General features: G+C 39.8%; 1 protein-coding gene across 1 annotated transcript in view; it reads left to right on the top strand.

Annotated features, from left to right (window-relative positions):
• Positions 1–1,376: 1,376 nt before the first annotated feature.
• LOC124761247 (sodium- and chloride-dependent GABA transporter ine-like) overlaps positions 1,377–22,508 on the top strand; it is a gene marked incomplete at its 5' end in the record, with an annotated part of 38,356 nt that continues 17,224 nt past the window's right edge. The window contains 5 exons of the mRNA XM_047249112.1: positions 1,377–1,467; positions 14,263–14,491; positions 17,795–17,907; positions 18,111–18,251; positions 20,192–20,392. Coding sequence (XP_047105068.1) covers positions 1,377–1,467; positions 14,263–14,491; positions 17,795–17,907; positions 18,111–18,251; positions 20,192–20,392 — 775 coding nt within the window. The remainder of the gene's footprint in view (positions 1,468–14,262; positions 14,492–17,794; positions 17,908–18,110; positions 18,252–20,191; positions 20,393–22,508) is intronic.

Genomic DNA, 22,508 nt, shown 5'->3' with positions numbered 1-22,508 from the left:
TTATTCTGTTCCCTTGGATGATCTTCGTGTCGCTGTCTGTCAGCATGTAGTATCACTCTGGAGTGAAACAAACTCCGGGACATTAAACCTTTTCCATTAGCACAGTGACTTCCTCTCAGCCATAACATCCTGAGGAGGTCATTTTAGCCCGGCTGAGTATAGGATACTGTCATTTCAGTCACTGCCTTTACTAAGTGGTGATCTTGCCCCACTCTGTGCCTACTGCTCTCAACCCTTGACAGTGCACCACTTTCTGATCCGGTGCCCATTTTTGAACTATTTACATTTATATCTACATTTGCCATGTGCTTTATCAGATGTTTTAGTGGATGACACACATTCTGTTGTTCTCGTCTTACTTTTTATTCACCGCAGCAGCATGGTAAAGCATGTCAACGATGTTTTGAGAAATTTTCCCTAGGGACATCCTTGGCCTTGCTGCTTTTCTTTTAAAGTGGCGTGATTGGATTTTTGCATCTTTGCCTCGGGTTTTTATTTAGTACTTTTTTTCTTATGTTATGATATGGGTACTTGTGACCTTAGAAGTTTTGTGGCATAAAGCACCAACCTAAAAAAATTGGATCAGGACCATGATAGTGCATCAATGTTTGCATGCTGGGCAGTGGTCCAGTAACAAATATCATAACTGTAATTACTGAGATACCTGTGGGCAGTCTCATGTGGTAGCTTAGAATGAGGGCTGAATAAGGAAACCAGGGAACTGTGATCAGTGATAAGTAAGAACTTTGCTCCATACAAGAAATACCAAAAATGATAGCCAGTGCCTCCTTTTCCATCTGCAAGTAGTTATGTTGTGCCACAGAAATTGCCTTCGAAGCCTGGATGATGGGCTGCTCAGTGCCAACTGAGTTCCATTGCAACAAAACCACACCAGTCCACACTAATAACATACTGGGATGCATCAGCTACTAGGATTAATGTTATACCCAGCATAAAGGAAGCCAAACATAGAGCAGAGTGCGAACACTGCTTGAGGTATTCAAAAGCCTGTTGACAGTCCACTGATCACACAAACCTGATGTCCTTTTTATGAAGCCATTTAAAGAAATGGCAAGTGTCCACAACCTGAGGGATGAACTTAGCTGTCAGTTGGATGGGGGCTTCGATGTGCTCATCCATAGGATTGGGGCCATCATTGCTAAGCACGTCTCAAAAAATGCCCTTTCGGGTAGAAAAAACTGCATTTTTCCAGGTTTCATCTACGGCAGTTCTCCAGGAGACATTGGAAGACCTCCTTCAGCACTCATCTTGTGTAAAGTCTACTACCCAGATGTCATCAAGATGGTTTACACAACATGGAATATCCTGAATCCACTGCTTCAAATAGCGTTGACATATTCCTGGCACAGACAAAATTCCAAAAGGCAAGCAATTAAACTGGAAAAACCCAAAGTAGGTGTTGAGCACCAAGAAATTCTGAGAAGCTACATCCAATGGCAGCTGCAGGTATGCATGACACAAATCAAGGCTTGAAAAATACTGCCCCTGCACAACTTCGCCACCGCTCCTCTGGCCATGGAATTGAATACAAATCCATGACACATTGCGGGATGTCTGTCTGTTTAAAATTACTGCAAAGGTGCAGGGCACCATCTGGCTTTTGAATCACTACCAAAGGGGTGGCCCATTGACTCACCAGATAGGAGAAATGATGCCATGACCATACCAATTCTGCACCTCCATCTTGACCTTTTTGTGTATGGAAAAGGGAATGGGGTGGGACCATACCAATTCTGCACCTCCATCTTGACCTTTTTGTGTATGGAAAAGGGAATGGGGTGGGTGTAATAACATTTAGATATCATCAATGGCTTATGGGAGACATGTTCCTTGAAATGTTCTGCCCAAACCAAGATATTCTTAAACAGCTGGTCATATGACTGTCATTGTTGTTGTTGTTGTGGTCTTCAGTCCTGAGACTGGTTTGATGCAGCTCTCCATGCTACTCTATCCTGTGCAAGCTTCATGACTGTCATAAGAAGTCTAAATCTTGAAAGGGATTCAGTTGAGTCAGTAAATGTACACATCCTTGTCAACTATCTGGAAGTCAAAAACAGAAAAGACTTCTTCTCCTTCTTCTTCTTCTTCTTCTTCTTCTTCTTTATCGTCGCCTTGTCCCACGTCACGTAGGGTTGGCGTTGCTCTTCTGGATCCTTCTCCTTCATAGTATTCTAGCCATTGCCTCTTCCTTCTTCCATCCTTTCTCCCTTAGGTCCCCGGATATATTATCCTTCCACCTCATCTTCGGTCTTCCTCTTCTTCTTGCTCCTTCAATCTTTGTATCTTCAACTCTGTTTCCGGTATACTCTTCCCCTTTTCTCTGTAAGTGTCCGTACCATCTTAGTCTGCTCTCTTGTATCTTTTTCCCCATGGGTCCCACTTTCACAGCTCCTCTAACAAATTCATTTCTAATCTTGTCCGTCCTTGTTACCCCACACATCCACCTCAGCATCCTCCTTTCCGCCACTTCCATCTTCCTTTCCTGGGCTACTGTGATTGGCCATGTCTCTGCCCCATATATCATAGCAGGCCTTACCACCACCTTGTACACTTCCCCTTTCAAACAAATGCTCACCTTCTTGTCACATAACACTCCACTCATTTTCCTCCAGTTGTCCCAACCACAATTTATTCAGTGATGTATCTCGCTTTCCAGTTCTCTGTCCCTCTGTATGTATGACCACAAGTATTTAAATTTGCAGACTGATTTCAGCTCATCATCCTGGATCTTGCAAGACCTCATCTGCACATCCTTCAGTGCTAAATATTCTGACTTTGTCCTGCTAATTTTCATCCCTCTTTCTTCTAGTGCCTTCCTCCAGTCCTCCAGCTTTTCCTCAAGTGTGTTGATGCTCTGCTCACAAAGAACCACATCATCCACCAAGCATCATCTTAACATACATGATCCAACCATTTACTCTGCTGACTTCACATACCTCTTCTTGAAGCTCTCTGTGCAAAATAACTCCAACTCCATTTCTTGATTCCGGGCTTGCACTACTATAAAGTAGCTTATAGCCTTCAGCTAAGATCTTTGCGTTATTGCCCTTCCACCTTGTCTCTTGCACACACAAAGCCTTTATCTTCCTCCTCTGCATCATGTCTACTACCTCTCTTCCCTTTCCCGTCATCGTTCCCACATTTAGAGTTCCCACTCTGATCTTGAACACCTTTAGATTCTTCGCAAAACGCCTCCCCCCGGAGATCTGAATGGGAGGCTATTACCCCGGAACAGTTTCTTGAGAAGCATCCAATATTCCTCTTGTTTTGGCAATGTTTTTTTTACAGCCGGATGCCCTTCCTGCCGTCAACCCCCTTCCCTTATTAGAGGGGTGGAGGCTTGCTAGTTTTGGTCCACCCTGGGTATTTTATTTCCCCAGTACCCACCATATCTGGTGAGCGTTCCCCTATCCGCCACCCGGGGAGGTGTCCAATGGGAAACTAGCAACTCCACATGGGGTGGGGGGGGGGGGGTGGGGGGGGGGGGAAAGACATCTAACCCAAAAATCTTTTGTGCCAACAGTGAATATACCACCAATAGTGCAAGTTGCTATTCCAAATTCTTATAATGCACAGAGATGGAGAATTGTCACCTCAAAGGAGTGCACTTTGTACTATGACACAACTTACCAAGTAAGGTTGCACAGGAGTTGGCACACTGGATTCGCATTCAGGAGGATGACAGTTCAAGATTGCTTCCAGCCATCCTGATTTAGGTTTTCTGTGATTTCTCTAAATTGCCTAAGGCAAATGCCAGGAGGGTTGCTTTGAAAGGGCATGGTCACTTTCCTTCTCCGTCCTTCGTTAATTCGAGCTTCTGTTCCATCTCTAATGACCTCATTGTTCACGAGATGTGAAACACTAATCTCCTTCCTCCTCCTCCTCCTCCTCCTCCTCCTCCTCCTCCTCCCCCCCTCCCACACACACACTCACACACACTTGAAATGATAAAGAGCAGTTTGAACACAGTTCTTGCACAAAACCTGATCGATTGGCTTTATACACATTGTTTTAGGAAATAACAAGAAGCTATAAATTAGTCTATGGTACTGTCTGTTAATGACATCTCCTCTACATTTTTAATTGAAGTAAACTTCGTAATTTTGCAACTTGCTGCACTGCCTTTTTTCCTGAATCTGTTTAACCAGTTCAAAGCATCATGAAAATCAGTAATGTTCATCTCACTTGCAATTCAGAGAACATAGTCTCTTAGATTTCCCACAATAATGGTGCATTGACTCTCACTAGCAGTTCTAAATCTTCTGAATGGTTTTTCTTCCATATTTTTGCAAGTTCCATTTTGACACTTTGTGTAATGCTTCCTTCCATTTATACAATTCACATTCAGATTCTACAAAATGAAACTGGCTTTGCAAACTTAATGTGTTTCTCCTTCCTTTGTTTAACGAAAAATATTACAGCTGAAACCTATTACTCTCCAGGTTTTCTTCGGTCTATGAAGGTACTGTATTTTTGTTCTGGAATTTAATTAGCACAACCATCATTGTTCGAATCAAAATTCATGGAATTTTTAGAGTTGCTTCCTATTTCTTCTAATGTTTTCCAAAATGTCTAGTCAAATGTAATCATTTGAATGAATTCCAGAAATTAACTATAGGTAGCACATATGTAGGTCTTCAGGAGAAGTAGCTGATTTTGACTGCATTCCAGTAGTAACTGAAAAACTGTGTCAGCAAAATAATTAACGAAAATGGGAATTTACTTTCCAAATTGTGATCATATTGTGCAATGTTACCTGTCTCCCAACTGCCATCAGTAAAGGATGTGTATCTGTTGTAATGCACATGCACTTTCTGCTACAGTTATGGTGAGGGAGTACTTCTGCCTGCCTGGTGAGCTAAAACTTTGGCATTTTCTTAAACATATTTGCAATGGGTCTTAGCAGCTAAAATTCTGACATTGTGTTTCTTATAGTGCTTTCTTCCTGCACAAAAATTTTTGGGGCAGTTTCAACATGTTAGATTGGACTATTCCCTTGTCAGATGGTTTACCTTTCAGTTAGGCCTGGATCACCAGTTCTAACAAAGATTTAGACTATCTTGGACCTGGCCTTCACCTTGTGCCAAGCTCTGCTTACATATGCTAGTGTCAGTTGACCCCCCCCCCCCCCCCCCCCCATAAGACACAAGTTGTCCTAGTGGCCATTTTATTGCAGGGCCTACACTTATCTAAGTTAATTTGACTGATCGTCACTCCCATGTCTACCTGAAACTTTATCAGTTGTCCATCTACATCCAGCATAAACAGAATATGCTGTGGTGGTGCTCAAAGGGTGTCGAAGACAGCCTCCAATGATTACCTCACAGTTCGCTGATTGTAACAAACTTTTGCCAAATGGCCTATTTTGCAGCATACTGCACACATGGCCTCCACATCTGGGGAGTCCTGTTGAACGTGCACCAAATGACAATCAGGGCAGGACTGCCAACTTGCCAGTTGAGCAGAAACAGGTGTCGAAGGAGATCAACACATGAGAATCCAAAAAGTGTCTTGAGCAGTGGTTACGACACTTAGATTGACCTCTACCCAACATACCCAACACAGGCCAAGATGGGCAGCACTGTGATGTCACCACACTTGAATCATCAGTGGTGTCAACATACGGCAGCTCAGTGGAAGGCAAGGCTACCTGGCTCAGCCCATGGGGTACCAGGGGCCATTTACCATAAGCACCAATTTCACCACCTGCCAATTGTCACAAAGTACATCCCTTACTGCTGCCACAATTGATGCAATTCCACACTCTGAGCAATGTCAGTGAAAGAAATGTTGAACAAGGCCAATGCCCTAATTTGGACCTCCACATTGATCATTTCTCTAATTAAAGTGTCTGCATACGAGGTAGCACATTAAGGACATTCAAACTGACACTTGCATGAGAGACATTGCAGGTCAGTGATAAAAGCCCAGGGCTCTTGTTGTGCTGACTGAACTGTAACTTTCCCACCACAAAATAGGTTGGATGACCAAAATACTGTGTGTGCAACTGACAAATTCCATCAAAGACAAGTTTCTCAGGCTTCAGATTCTGCATAATCTCATACAATACCACACTGCTGGATGATAACAGGGCAGCCTTATCAGTGGATTGACAATACGACTTAACTGGCAGAGCAGCAAGAATTGGTGCAGATAATTCTCCCACTTTTTGCAGATTCATCAAAGCTGGTGAACAGTGTTGAGGAGGCTGGGGGAAAGAGTCTCTGCCAGTGCCTGGTGTTATCAGTGTGGCTTGAGTACAGTGTTATTCTGTATTCTGTGTGAGCAGTTCCTGTATCTGCTCCTACTGCAGCTTTTGTTGCTGCTGCTGGAGGTGCAGCTGCTCCTGCCAGCATTGCAAAAATTACAGGTGCACAGTTGTAACACCTCCAAATTTATGTATCCTGCTCGATCGGGATCTGAATAGCAGCCCAAATAAATATTAATTAATGTGACCGTGTACCTAATGGGGCTGGCAATCGGATTTTGACTGCTACGGAGTTGTTACATTCCATTTTGTCCTTCTCAATGCTGTAATAATGAAATGTCTGGTGAAAAGAAGAATGCCAACACAGCTTCACTAATCAAGACCTATATTCATCTCAAAAACACAAGAAAAAGGAGACAGCCACTGCCTTCGTCATACATAATTAATTACGGCTAATCTCAGCACAGGCCTCTTCGTTATTCATTATTGTCACACGCAATTCAATCACTGCAATCCAACACTGCAATCCAAATGATGCTGGCACGGTAGACGCGAAACCAAAAATATCGGCACAGAAATATCACTGATCACTCTAGTAATTATACTTCTTCACTTTCCCGTACTATTCTAACACAAAGGGGTTAAACTGCGGCGATGGCCACTCCCTTTGTCGGCAAACCCTTGGAATATAGCAACCGGCCTCCACACGGCTCGGCCCGCAACCTGGGAACTAACTCAACTCACACTCACTCTCGCAACCCGACACTATCGATTGTTTGCCTTGTCGACCTGTGCCGAGTGCAAACTTATAGTAAGGGCCTACGGACCCCTTACATCCCTGCCCTCGAAAACTTCTTTGGAGCCACTGGTGTAAAAGAATCGGCAAGGGAATTAGACGTTGCTACATCTGAACAAAACACATAGTGCAAATAATTAATGAAATTACAATTCACCAAATAATCCCTTGATTCTGGTAGTGGACTGCCTCCACAATAATATTCTACAAAAGGTTATTACACCTCATAAACATGGCATTGTCCAAATTACAATTTTTTATATCAAACAGCGATAATCCTCTATAGTCCATATTGAATGAAACACACAACATACAATCAAAAATTATTACTTGAACACATGACATATGAATTATTATAGTACAAATTAGTTGTTACAGGCTTTACACCCATTCTCAGGTAATCGTCGATATGAAATATGAAGTTCTAGTTACAATACATCAGAAAATACAATGCAAATAAACATTCCCCTTTTTCAAATGTCTGTTCAACAACTAAATGTCCTAAATATGTCTTAGTAGGTTTATTCGGGTCCTTGTAGCTTTCACTCTTGACCTGACCTCATCTGGAGTGTCATTTAGTTTTCTGGTTCCTCCACTTTTTCCTCTATAATCAGACGAATGATTAAAATGATTCCTTGGGTCATTACTTCCCTCTCAGTTTTGATCAGTAGCTTGATTGTGTTCCTGTGGTCGAACAGATTCCAATTGTCCTAGTATCTCCATCAAGGCCTCCCTATCTTTAATTAGGCTCCCAGATACAGTTTCTTGCATTCTCTGATTCAATCTTCTTTTTATCGCAGATACCATTACGTCATCATTCAGGGGTTGTTCCAAGGTCTCGTTCAATTCCCACAAATGTTCGGTAAACTCTTTCAACGTTCCTCTCCATGTAGTAAGTGACTTGCGGTGGAGTAGGTCCTCAATTGCTGCACACTGATGACTTTTGGACCAGTATTTCTTCAAGAATTCCTCTTCAAACTGATCATAACTAGTAGTCCCTTCCTTCTTCCTGACTCCCCAAGTGAAGGCCTCACCTACCATTCTATCTATTGCAAATTGAATCTTGTCTGAGTCTTTAAGATGTGCTGGGAAAACTCCTTTTAACCATTTCATAAATATCATTGGGTGCAACTCTCCTTTCAGTCTAAATTTCTGCCCTGTATTATTTTGGACGTACCGATTATCACTGCTCATCAAGGTAACGACTTTACCTTCCCCAACGGTTAAAGTGGCATTGCTAATTCATTTATCAGTTTCTTCTGTCTTGCTCTCCAATTGCTGCACTCCCTGTTGTAATTGCCTGACCTCCATTGCAACCCTCTTGTTATCCTCTTCTCGTTGCACAGCTATAGCATTTCTCAGATTGACAGCCAGTTGGTTTTGCCTATCTCCTATCCCCTTAACCGCTTCATTGCATTGTTTCTGCATCTGCGTCACCTCGGCGATTCGATGATTGCAATTTGTTTCCACTTCGTTGATTCTTTCTCCCAGTTCGGCTTTTGTTTCTTCAATATCATCTTCCATCTTTTTTGTTAACTTTCCTTCCATCTTCTCCACATCTCCCTGGACTTGGTCTATGCTCTTCTGGAGCTTCCTCTCTCTCTCATCGATGTCCATCTTCAGTCGTTCTTTTAATTCCTGCATTTCCTTCTTCAGATTACATTCCATCTTCATTTGCGATGTTTTGATCTCTTGTAAACCTTTCTCTAATGATGCGTTAGTTTCTTGTAAACCCTTTAGTGATTCTCTTGTTTCTTGTAAACCTTCCTTTAATGATTCTCTGAGACCTTTCTCTAATGATCCTCGGGATATTCTTCCCTCTTCTCTAGTTTCCTTAACCTCCTTTAGCAAGTCTGCCAACACCGACCACATATCGGCACCCTCTGAAACTGACAATCCATCACCACTTATTCCTGAATCATCTCTGTCTTCCTGTCCTATCCTTTTCCTTTCAACTGCTGCCTCACAAACCTGCTTATCTTCAGTAGACATGTTTGGTTTATTTTTAATGCACAGGCAAGTAATACAGAATAACCTCTAGTAACCCAAAACACTCCTAATTATCGTGAAACTAATCAAACAGTACCTGCAGTATTTTCAGTTAATCCCAAAATTGATACAATACGTATGAATACCGAACATAACAACTGTCAAAACCTAATAACTTCAAATATCAATTCTCACACACAGCTTATGTAAAATGTTCTAAATAAGATAAATCACACCGCTCATAAAATCTATAAATATACGAGGGCCGTTCAGAAAGTAACCTCCGGTTGATTTAAAAAAATACACCAAGTTAAATAAAAATATTTTAATATATACATCTTACAACTACATCTTTGCACTATTTTTCTACATAGTCTCCATAGCGATTGAGGCACTTATCGTATCTCTTCACAAGCTTTGAAATTCCTCCTGCATAAAAATCACCCGCTTGTGCCTGGAGCCAGCCTGTGACCGCATCTTTGAGCTCTTCGTCGTCATCAAACCGCTGTGACCCGAGCCATTTCTTCAAATGCATGAAGAGGTGATAATCACTTGGCGTCAGGTCTGGGCTGTAAGGTGGATGGCTGATAACGTCCCACTTGAAGGACTCAACAAGGGCCGTTGTTCTGCGAGCAGAGTGAGGACGGGCGTTATCGTGCAAAAAAACGATACCGGAAGTCAGCATACCACGGCGTTTGTTCTGTATAGCCCGTCGTAACTTTTTTATTGTTTCACAGTACACGTCTTGATTAATGACCGTACCACATTCCATGAATTCAACCAACAACACCCCTTTGGCATCCCAAAACACCGTTGCCATCAGTTTTCTGGCAGAAAAATCTTGCGAGGCTTTTCTTGGTTTGGTGGGCGAATTTGAATGTGCCCACATCTTTGATTGTTCTTTTGTCTCAGGGTTCACGTACTTAATACAGGTTTCGTCACCGGTCACGATTCTGTTTAACAATGGTTCTCCTTCGTCCTCATAACGTGACAGAAAGTCTAATGCAGAGGCCATTCTTTGAGTTTTGTGGTGGTCGGTAAGAATTTTGGGCACCCATCGTGCACAGAACTTATGGTAACCCAATCTTGCTGTCACTATCTCGTACAAGAGAGTCTTAGAAATCTGTGGAAAACCAGTAGACAACTCCGACATTGAGAAACGTCGATTTTCACGAACTTTTGCATCAACTGTCTGAACGAGTTCGTCAGTCACCAATGATGGTCTACCACTCCTCTCTTCATCATGAACGTTTTCTCGTCCACTTTTAAATAAACGTACCCATTCACGGACAACTCCTTAACTCATAACTCTTGGTCCATACACGGCACAAAGCTCACGATGAATAGCTGCTGCAGAATATCCTTTGGCTGTAAAAAACCTTATGACAGCACGCACTTCACATTTGGCTTCACATTTGGTGGGGTTTTCTATTGCAGCACACATTTCAAACTGCCACAAAAACTAAACTAGCGCAGGTACGACGTTCACTCGACCACGGCTTGATGCCGACTGACCTGTTGAGTGCGTGAACGCACAGATGGCGTCGCTACTCCCCCCACAACCCGCACTGTGACCAATCGGAGGTTACTTTCTGAACCGCCCTCGTAAAATCCCCAAAAACAATGACCATATCTGTATAATTACCATTTAGACAGCGCAGTGTGCATAAATAAGTATGCTATATTTCAGAGTATATTTCACAAACTTTTCGGAAATTACTGTAATTGGGCACTTTTCCTAATGTGAAATTCCGTTTACCATTGTTTCTTTACCGCGAAAACAGTACACTGCAATTTAATATTATGCTAACCAGTCGTCTCCACTCACCAACTGACATTACCATGAGTCGCGATGTTTTGCCGTTTGAAGTGGGCGTGGCGCTGTTCTGCTGCCGGAGCCACGTGAAGTCGCACTGAAGATCTGTGGCGAGTCGTCGTAGTTCTCCGTTGGCCGCTCCATGGCGCTGCAGGCGGGCGTAGTTTGTAGTTCGGCCGCTAGATGCCGGGTCGTCGCTCGGTGTCTTGAAGTCGCGCTGAAGACCGTCGGTGTAGTGCGTCTGTGCTTGAACTACTCCTTGCACAGGTAGCCGGGGTGACGTGTGAAATCACCTCGCGGATCGAAGCTCTTTGGCGCAACTGCTACACGGGTCTGCGTGACGTCACTCAATAATTGCGTCGCCACAATACATTGTCATCCGCATAACAGTTTATGGGTCCACATGAAGCTGTCCGATTTTCACTATTCAAAGAGCAATTTTCAGTCAAAATATTACCACTAAACACTTCTTTAAAACTTTCGTGACGAATTCTTGGCTCGTTTTGCTATTTTAATGTTCACACGTGTCTTTCTTTAGTGTTCACTTCTCACAGTTTTTCGCGCGGGTTTACGCATTTGCACATTATAACACAGTTTATTGACACTATTATTCTTATTTAATATGGCAAGAAAAAAAGTTTAGTCACAATCGTAAGATGCTATTACTTCGTATTGTTCAAAATGCACTGTTTCTTGTCCAAATTTTAAAGTTTATGCTCTGTCTCAATCCAACATTGAAAAATATCTTCTCGTGTCAAGCAAGGTAAAATTATCTATTGTTCTTTACGATTCGTCCGAAAATTGCACTTGTCCTGTCACGGTCGCCAAGGGTGTAACACCTCCGAATTTATGTATCTCGCTCGATCGGGATCTGAATAGCAGCCCAAATAAATATTAATTAATGTGACCGTGTACCTAATGGGGCTGGCAATCGGATTTTGACTGCTATGGAGTTGTTACATTCTATTTTGTCCTTCTCAATGCTGTAATAATGAAATGTCTGGTGACAAGAAGAATGCCAACACAGCTTCACTAATCAAGACCTATATTCATCTCAAAAACACAAGAAAAAGGAGACAGCCACTGCCTTCGTCATACATAATTAATTATGGCTAATCTCAGCACAGGCCTCTTCATTATTCATTATTGTCACACGCAATCCAACACTGCAATCCAACACTGCAATCCAAATGATGCCGGCACGGTAGACGCGAAACCAAAAATATCGGCACAGAAATATCACTGATCACTCTAGTAATTATACTTCGTCACTTTCCCGTACTATTCTAACACAAAGGGGTTAAACTGCGGCGATGGCCACTCCCTTTGTTGGCAAACCCTTGGAATATAGCAACCGGCCTCCACACAGCTCGGCCCGCAACCTGGGAACTAACTCAACTCACACTCGCTCTCGCAACCCGACACTATCGATTGTTTGCCTTGTCGACCTGTGCCGAGTGCAAACTTATAGTAAGGGCCTACGGACCCCTTACACAGTGACTACAATGTAACACTACAAAGAAAAAAAAATGGTGTTGCATGCATAAGAATGTCCTATACCACCACTTTTGTATACCACTTTTATATTCACACAAGGCGTGACAGTGATACGAGCTATCACTGCCAGCACAAATGTTATTATATGAGCTAATGGTGCCTCGATAACAAAACCTGAGAGCTGAACCCCAGAAGAGGGAACGAAGTTCGAGAGTCTGAACACCGTATAGAGACTGGCACAGGGATAAACACAAAAGTGACCAGTGCAACTGACTGACCCTACCATGCAGTAACGGAGCACAGCATAAGGTGAAGACCAAGTTTGAGGTATTAGAAATCTACATAAGAACTGCCAGGCCAAGCTTAACATCACTGAAAGGTAAACCTCTGAGTTAGTGGCTCTGTCCATGTTTCGCTTTACGTGTGCCCTTCATGACAATTGTTCTATATAATGTCCATGCCAACTCATTTGCACCCATCTCAGTGTCTGCTGATGGGAATATAAAGGGGAGAGAGAGAGAGAGAGAGAGAGAGAGAGAGAGAGAGAGAGAGAGAGAGAGACCATAATCAGTCCTCCTCAATAATTTTCAGAAGAAAATAATAGGTATGAGATAAGCCATTAGCTGACTGTTACATGTCTATCTCAACTTCTGTGGACTGCAGTCACACAATGTATTTCTAACTACCAAAAACACATGGTTTATTGTTATCCTACAGAAAGAGCAATTCACAAAAGTCTAAGTCTTTATGTTCCAAGGCAGACTCAGTCCAAATTAATGTAGAATCCAGTTTTTGATGATCTTCACACATGTGGCAGAAGTAAAGCACCAGTGAATCTGATCTCAAGTTTAAGAATGGTTCACTAAGCATGGAGCAGTTGACGATACGCTCTGGCCTTTCTCTGACCTGTGAATTGATTTACTTACCCTGTTACAGTGGGATCTACAGTGCAACATCCAAACTGAACCACAACCTAGTGAGGTATTTCTCATGTGCACAAAGCAATGGCAACAGAAAAATAAGGAATAAAAGCAGAAAAAAATTCTAAAAGTTGCCGATGATCAAAACCTGAACATTTAATTTGGCAGTAACTTTCTCTCTCGGCTACCTTTATAGGGCTGCAAATTACACTAATTGTGAGGAATCATATTTTAAAAATAATTTTGATGTACCAGATGTTAGAAGTAGCTTACGACTGAAATCTTCACTTGTTGTTAATTATTCACAAATAATCTTCACTTTATAATGGCTGACTATACATGTTAATATCTTATATGTAACCTTAAAAAATATTTAAAATTAAACTCATCTGGTTCAGAAGAGATGTGTTACAATTATAGGTGATAGGGAGAAAATGCAATTTGGCTCTCTTAAGTGGGGGAAAGAACTGATCATTTCAGTGTTGTTCAAAGTTGTTTATTTTGGTTGTGTAGACTAGGAAAATGTAATACAGCTAGGAAGGGAGTTTTGCAGAAAGAAACTGTCACTGTATGTTTTAAGCTAGTACTGAAACTGTATATTCACTCCTCATATAATCATATAAGATATAGTGACATCATCTGATCTTATTAAGGGAAACTGAAAGAATTTTCTGGTTATGAAAGGAGACAGTAAGTCTACTATGCAGTTTAATATACAAAGCATATGGCAGCCCTTAAAATCTTGAAAGTAGTATCCCCTTATAATTTGTTTTCTCTGTGTAACATAATTTTTGGGAATTACAGCTACAAGTGGTATATGAGGACCCAGTTTTAGAAGGAGACAAATTTGTGAAATTTTATATTATCATTACCTATTTAAATTACGCTTCAGGTCACACTTCCTAATTAATATTACTGACATTTGATCTGTTAGTTTAGCCTGTAATATGATAATTGCAGGGGAATTCATCTGAGATCGTTACCTGTAATTAATCCTGTGCACTTTTATTTGCAGGTTTGGGTACATGCTCTTGCACAGAATTTCAATTCTCTTGGAGTAGCATTTGGATCTATGATATCATTTGCTAGCTATAATCATTACAACAATCAATTCCTAATTGACACTTTAGCTGTATCAACAATAAATGCCGTTACAAGCATTCTTGTTGGTCTCTTTGCTTTTGCAACTATTGGGAATATTTCTGTAGAGTTGGATAAGCCAGTAGAAGCTGTTATTTCAGATGGTAAGTTATACTTCTTACTTACAGAGATCACAGTAAGACCTTATATAAATCTCGGTGTGTAACTTTGTTGGAATTTGTGGAAGTAAACTGAGTTACCAGAAGATAAACTGTCTGTAGAATTCATCCTTTAGTATTTAGTCAAAATTTTCCTGAACCCATCTGCTCTCAAACTATAGCTCCAGGACCAAAAAATGAGTTAACTGCTTTATATTAAAGACATACATGGAAAAGTGCAGAGAGCCAACATTGGTCAACTAGAATTGCAGTGAGTTTTGGGTACTAAAAAAATACTGTAATTATTATTATTATTATTATTATTATTATTATTATTTTCATTGTTGTCGTCATCATCTTCAGTTTGCTCAGTAAAGTTGTAGATGGTCAGCTAAGTTTTTTTTTGTCTAATGTCCAATTGGACATCATATGGCCACATGTTATCTTAAATATTTGCAGGCTGGGTGTACAGCATGGCAAGGAACATCATTTCTGCAATTTGTTCTACAGATAATTGTGTAAATGAGCATACTCATTAGGAACTAAGGTTGTTATCAACTGGTTGGTCAGTACCTTTGCCTTTATACTGAAACATCTGCAGGTAACATTGTAGGGAATAAATTGATACTTGGATTCAGTGTTCTGATAATCTTTTAAGGTTTATGGTGGCTTTTAAAGTATTGATTTTTATCACAGAGATAGAGCAGTAGTGGGATGAAGCTTCTAGTTGGTTTTCATTTTACTTCCTCTAATACAATTCAGTAAAAGCATTATGAGACTAATCATCTCAGTAATAATTTGCACCAGTTTGAGCATTGTATTTGGCAGAGAGACAAAATAGATCGTTATGCAAAACTGATGTTTTGAGGATATTGACAATACCTAAATAACACTCTGTAACAAATGCTTCTGTCTATAGTGAAATACATTTTTAAAAACATCTCTTCTAATAACCAGAAGCTGAGTCGAAACAAGGCCCCGGGAGTAGACAACATTCCATTAGAACTACTGACAGCCTTGGGAGAGCCAGTCCTGACAAAACTCTACTGTCTGGTGAGCAAGACATATGAGACAGGCGAAATACCCTCAGACTTCAAGAAGAATATAATAATTCCAATCCCAAAGAAAGCAGGTGTTGACAGATGTGAAAATTACCGAACAATCATTTTAATAAGCCACAGCTGCAAAATACTAACGTGAATTCTTTACAGACGAATGGAAAACTAGTAGAAGCCAACCCTGGGGAAGATCAGTTTGGATTCAGTAGAAATATTGGAACACGTGAGGCAATACTGACCTTACGAATTATTTTAGAAGAAAGATTAAGGAAAGGCAAACCTATGTTTCTAGCATTTGTAGACTTAGAGAACGCTTTTGACAATGTTGATTGGAATACTCTCTTTCAAATTCTGAAGGTGGCAGGGGTAAAATACAGGGAGCAAAAGGCTATTTACTATTTGTACAGAAACCAGATGGCAGTTATAAGAGTCGAGGGTCATGAAAGGGAAGAGTGGTTGGGAAGGGAGTGAGACAGGGTTGTAGCCTATCCCCGATCTTATTCAATCTGTATATTGAGCAAGCAGTAAAGGAAACAAAAGAAAATTTTGGAGTAGGTATTAAAATCCATGGAGAAGAAATAAAAACTTTGAGGTTCGCAAATGACATTGTAATTCTGTCAGAGACAGCAAAGGACTTGGAAGAGCAGTTGAACGGAATGGACAGTGTCTTGAAAGGAGGATATAAGATGAACATCAACAAAAGAAAAACGAGGATAATGGAATGTAGTCGAATTAAGATGGGTGATGCTGAGGGAATTAGGTTAGGAAATGAGACACTTCAAGTAGTAAGAGTTTTGCTTTTTGGGGAGCAAAATAACTGATGATGGTCGAAGTAGAGAGGATATAAAATGTAGAGTGGCAATGGCAAGGAAAGTGTTTCTGAAGAAGAGAAATTTGTTAACATCGAGTATAGATGTAAGTGTCGGGATGTCGTTTCTGAAAGTATTTGTATGGAGTGTAGCCATGTATGGAAGTGAAACATGGACGATAAATAGTTTGGACAAGAAGAGAGTAGAAGCTTTCGAAATGTGGTGCTACAGAAGAATGCTGAAGATTAGATGGGTAGGTCACGTAACTAATGAGGAGGTATTGAATAGTATTGGGGAGAAGAGGAGTTTGTGGCACAACTTGACAAGAAGAAGGGACTGGTTGGTAGGACATGTTCTGAGGCATCAAGGGATCACAAATTTAGCGTTGGAGGGCAGTGTGGAGGGTAAAAATCATAGAGGGAGACCAAGACATTAAGCAGATTCAGAAGGATGTAGGTTGCAGTAAGTACTGGGACAACAACATGGCATCCAGCCTACAAAAGATAGGAGAAGTTGTGTAATGTATCTTAAACAAATACGCCAATTACATCCCTGCTTTTTAAAGCAAAGGGGCACATATTGCCATGTGAGATTGGATGCTATTCATCATGATTACAGGAGCTTTAGAACATAATGCACATCTTGGTTAGTGTAGTATTTCTTTATAACACTGTGTGTTATTTTTTCTCTGTAACACTGAATGTAATCATTGTATAATTGTTGCCAAGAACCAAATTTTATTGTAAGGAGCTGGCAAAAGTTACTGCTCCATGTACTGATCTGTAGAGATCATTCATTACTGAAGAACTGCCATTTTATACTCTGCCAGTGGTGTCATTGGGGTGTGGTATGGAGGGGGACATGACATCAGCACACTGTTCCCAGAGCTTGGAGCCATTGCTTTCAGCTTAAGTAGCTTGTCAGTTGGCATCATGAAGGTGAATCCATCCCACTTCAGTCCTCCCATCAAGAAAAAATTCTTTTCAGTACCAGGAATTGAGTCCAGATCCTCCACGTGACAGACATGCTGACCACTTACCCATTTAGCTATTAAATTTTAGGAAAAAATTTTTCTCTGTGATAAAATTGTTTAAATCAGTTTTAAATAGAGTTGTTATTAATGGAAGTGTATTAAAATTGTTAATGCGAGACTACAGAAATGACAAAGCTTTGGAAGAGATTTTAACACACAAAAAACACAATAAAAATAAACTGTATCAGTTCATTGAACTGTGGATGAAGCCCAACCAACAGGAATTACACGCATTGATCAAAAATGATAGTTCATTGAGTATGGCTAGTTTCTAGCTGAAATCTAGATCTGCCAATAAAAATTCCAAAGAATGACTGATAGTTGAAATATATTATTTACAAGTCAAAATAAACTATGTTTATTGTGCTGTGACTTCTTGCTCATAACTGTTTGATGAACATTTTTTCAGGTCCAGGTCTTGTGTTCATTGTATATCCACAGGCAATGGCTAAAATGCCAGCATCTCAGCTGTGGGCTGTTCTCTTTTTCTTCATGTTGCTGTGTCTCAGCTTGAATAGCCAGGTATGAGCTATAACAGTAATGAAGCCAGTTACATATAATGTTAGTAAGATATTTATAAATAAATTATTCAAAATGAGATCTTCTTCAAATTTTACTGACATTTACAGTGCTGACATTAAAATAGTTGACCCATTTATGAAAAAAAAAAGTTGCTTTATCAAAAATTATAACAGGTTGTGCACCATGATCATTTTATGTTTCAGTTTGCTATAGTCGAAGTTGTTGTTACATCCATACAGGATGGTTTCCCAAACTGGGTCAGGAAAAGACTTATGTGTCATGAGATGCTGGTACTGATAGTGTGTGCTATATCATTCCTTTTTGGTCTTCCACATGTTACACAGGTAAGATATTAATACCACAAAATATTCACTTTCATTAAATGGTTACTAGTAGCCCAGAAAATATTGTTTGAACATAATAATGCGGTAATGTCAGTTTAGTGCCGAGCAACCAAAATAGTATTTTCAGTCATTTCTGTATGTGACAGATGTTCAGTCTCATGGTCAGTTGGTAGCAAGTCCCAATACTCCAGCCAGCCATTTCTTCACTGAATGAGTATCAGTTTCATTCAGAACATATTAAAAATAAACACACAATATTTTCCCATTTCTTTTTTTAAAACTATATTTAACTAGTTGTATATCATTCTCATTCTCTTCTTATCTGGCATTAACATTTTTATATCTACTTCAATACCGTACTCAGCCTTTGGCACCTTCTGTTTCATACATTCTAGTTGTTGTCTCCCGTTAGAACCATTGCCTTTGCAAAGTTAACTTTTTATGGAGGTCTCAACATATTTCCTACCCCCATGTCTGTTACAGAAATTTCCAGACATTTCTTTTCTTGAATGTTCTTCAAAGTTCCTCCACAGTTCATATGTTTTCTTTTAACTTGGTTTTAAACATTTTATGAAACTCCAACTCAAATATCCACATGTTGGATGTTTTTGTTACTAGTACATGGGATTGTCTGTCATGATTCTGTAAAGCTGTTAAACTTTGTTTTTATTTTATAAGTTTTATAGCATTTAAAAGTCCCATATAAGCAAGTAAGTACTTTTTCTGCTCAGTAATGATAAATGTTAACAGTTTAAAGTACTTTCCACTTCTATGTTACATTTTCATTCAGACGAAATCCATGAACATATGAGAGGAAAAATAAGTCCACAGTCACACATCACACATCAGACCTCAGTTATTTTTTGTTTTAAGTTTCAATTGTGTTTACTAGCAGTCAAAGAGGTTTTCACCTTGCCTTCTTATTACAGAAATGTTGCATAACAAAAAATATGCATACTTGGAATGTAGTGTGAATATTACAGAACTACAATGACAGTTCTAAGAAAGTGACACTCCCTGCAATATAGGTGAAAGCAGCATAAGAATATGAAGGGAAGATTGTGTTTATTACAATTACTACACCCAATTCAAAGAAATTTCACACTTTACATACAAATGAAACTGAAGGAACATCAGGAAATACATACACATTAAGTGAGATGTTACAGAGGATCGGACTCCAAACCTTTTTGATTTTACTCATAGAAATTTTATTTGTGGTGTCTGCAAGAGCAGGAAGGGGGAGAAGAGGGGGTGTGGGGAGGGGGAGGGAGGGAATACTTAAAGATGTGCCTGTTTGCTCAGTAGCTCTTCTGTTTGGTGTGAAGTGGTTTGTCATCTTGTACACATTGTATTCCAGCCCAGATTTTCTTGAGTGAATGTTGTTATTTTTTTGATTTCATTATGATTAATGACTTGGTGGAATTTTTTGAAAGTGTTTCCTTCTTTTCATGAATCATAAGTTAGTTTTATTAAGAGTATGCTATATTCTATAGTTTCTTTACTGCATAGGAAATACAACTCGTGCTTTTCATACTAATTGTTCCATCATATCTGACATTGTCAAAAGGCTCAGTAACTCAAGTAAACTATTGGATATGTGTGTTGTGTAATGCATTTATCATATAACAGTTGCTTTTTTTCAAAAATACGTCTTGTTGACAATAATTCATATTAAGATGTTGGAAGTTGCCTTCTGTCAGCAGGCAGTTTTATTAATATATTTCAGATAAAAGACTTTCATGCTACCTGCTTTTTTCCAAATTTTAGATATGATTGTGTTTCATGTTACCTTCTAAATTAGTTCACTCCATTTGAGATGTCATTATGCACATTCTTTCAAACCCCCGTCCCTACTCATGTGCAGTGGTGGTGTAATTTTTGTATTATTATGTACTACTAATTAGTGATGTGATATTATAAACAAATTATTTTTCCAGGGTGGTATCTACTTCTTCCAGTTAGTAGATCAATATGCTGCTTCAATATCAATAATGTTCTTGGCATTCTTTGAAGTGATTGGAATTTCTTGGCTGTATGGTGCCCACAGACTTGCAAGAAATGTAAATGATATGACTGGCAGGTTTCCTTCACTTTATATAAGATTTTGCTGGTGGGTAGCAGCACCCGTTCTTTTGATGGTATGCCTGATATTTTTCAGACTTATTCTTAGTTATTAGTAATGCGAGATTATTTTCCTAGTGATAGAATATGAACAAAAGTTTGTTGGTTACTATTTGTGTCACTGTGTTTCTTCCACAGGCATTACATAAAACATTACTAATAAAATAATAATTAGTTCCAAATAAAAATTGTAGATATAAATGGAAAAATGCAGAAACCAATAAAGTACAGATCCAGGAGAAATATTTTTCCATCTAGTGTATTATGAATTAATGAATGTAATTGTGGTAGACAAGCATTGTGTTAAGACAGTATGTCTGCTACTGATCTAGAGCCTGATGTTAATGACATGCTCCGAGAAGCTGCAGCTTGGTTTCTCTTTCAGTTAATATTAAAAAACTAATTTTATTCAGTTCCACACTAAAAATAAAAATCCAGAGAACATAGTCATTGCACATGACAAACAGGTACTAGAACAGGTACACTCCACTAAATTCCGAGGGGTTCTTATTGACAGAAGGCTCAACTGGGAACATCATGTGTCCCTCCTGACTCTAAAAGGGGTGACATCAGCAACTTTTGCTTTAAGAATCATCACTTATTTTGGGGACATCACCATTCAGAAATTGGCTTATTTTGGGCACTTTCACTCATTAATGAGTTGTGGCATAATCTTCTGGGGTAATTGACCAGTCCCCAAAAAAAAGTCCTAACAGCTCAGAAGAGAGCAGTCAGAATTATGTGTGGGGTTTCTCCATGAACCTCATATAGAAAACTCGTCACTCAGTTAGGAATACTGATCACAATAAGTGTCATTAAAAACTATGCTCATTATGAAAAAATTGTTCACACCACAACTATAACACTAGAGGGAAAGATGATCTCTATTTTAAACTAAAAAACTTCACTTGTACAGAAGGGAGTAAAGTATGCTGCTATTATGACTTTTAATGCACTTAATTACTATTAAAAACAGTCTTGATCACGGTTTATTTAACAAGGTGACCGGTTTCGACCACTACTGTGGTCATCTTCAGACCATTGAGTAGGAACCCCTTTCTGTTGGAGAATTGTGATTCTCCAACAGAAAGGGGTTCCTACTCAATGGTCTGAAGATGACCACAGTAGTGGTCGAAACCGGTCACCTTGTTAAATAAATCGTGATCAAGACTGTTTTTAATAGTAATTATTTACAAGACATTGATCACTACTGTTCCCATAATGCATTCAAAAGTAATTTTAATACACTTCCTAATTATATTAAATTATGAGAGAAATTGAAATGCTATTCAGATGTATGTTAAAGAAATACCTACTTGACTGTCCACTGTACTCCTTAGATGAATTCTTTTCCAGAAGTAATTAAAAGTTCCCATATACACTTCTTGAATAAATAGATATATCTTGTTATTGAGTTATTAGATGAAAGATACAATACTATTTTAATGTTAGACAGTGAATTACAGTACTAGATCAATGTAACAGTATTATGAAAAGGAGAGTGACTACTCACCATATAGCGGAGATGCTGAAGTCACAGATAGGCAACAACAAAAAGACTGTCTCAAATAAAACTTTTGGCCATCACAAACATGTGCACGCAAACGCAACTTACACACACGACTGCAGTCCCAGGCAATGAAACCACACTGCGAGCAGTAGCACCAGTGCATGATGGGAGTGACAACTGGGTGGGGTAAAGAGGAGACTGGTGTGGGTAGGGGGAGGGATAGTATGGTGGGGGTGGCAGACAGTGAAGTGCTCCTGCAGGTTAGATAGAAAGTGGGAGGGAGTAGCAGAAAAGGAGAAAGACTGAGTGTGATGGTGGAATGACGGGTGTGTAGTGCTGGAATTGGAACAGGGAAGGGCTGGATGGATGAGGACAGTGACTAACAAAGGTTGAGTCCAAGAGGGTTATGGGAATGTAGGATGTATTGCAGGGAAAGTTCCCACCTGTGCAGTTCACAAAAGCTGCTGTTGGTGGGAAGGATCCATAAGGCACAATCTGTGAAGCAGTCATTGAAATGAAGGATATGATGTTTGGCAGTGTTTTCAGCAACATGGCAGTCCATTTATTTCTTGACCGTGGTTTGTTGGTGACCATTCATGCGGACAGACAGCTTTTGGTTTTCT

Source organism: Schistocerca piceifrons, unplaced genomic scaffold, assembly GCF_021461385.2.
Source record: "Schistocerca piceifrons isolate TAMUIC-IGC-003096 unplaced genomic scaffold, iqSchPice1.1 HiC_scaffold_576, whole genome shotgun sequence".
NCBI classification, from domain to species: Eukaryota; Metazoa; Arthropoda; class Insecta; order Orthoptera; family Acrididae; genus Schistocerca; species Schistocerca piceifrons.
The sequence above is the reverse complement of the archived record's forward strand: the minus strand, read 5'-3'. Positions and strand labels throughout refer to the sequence as shown.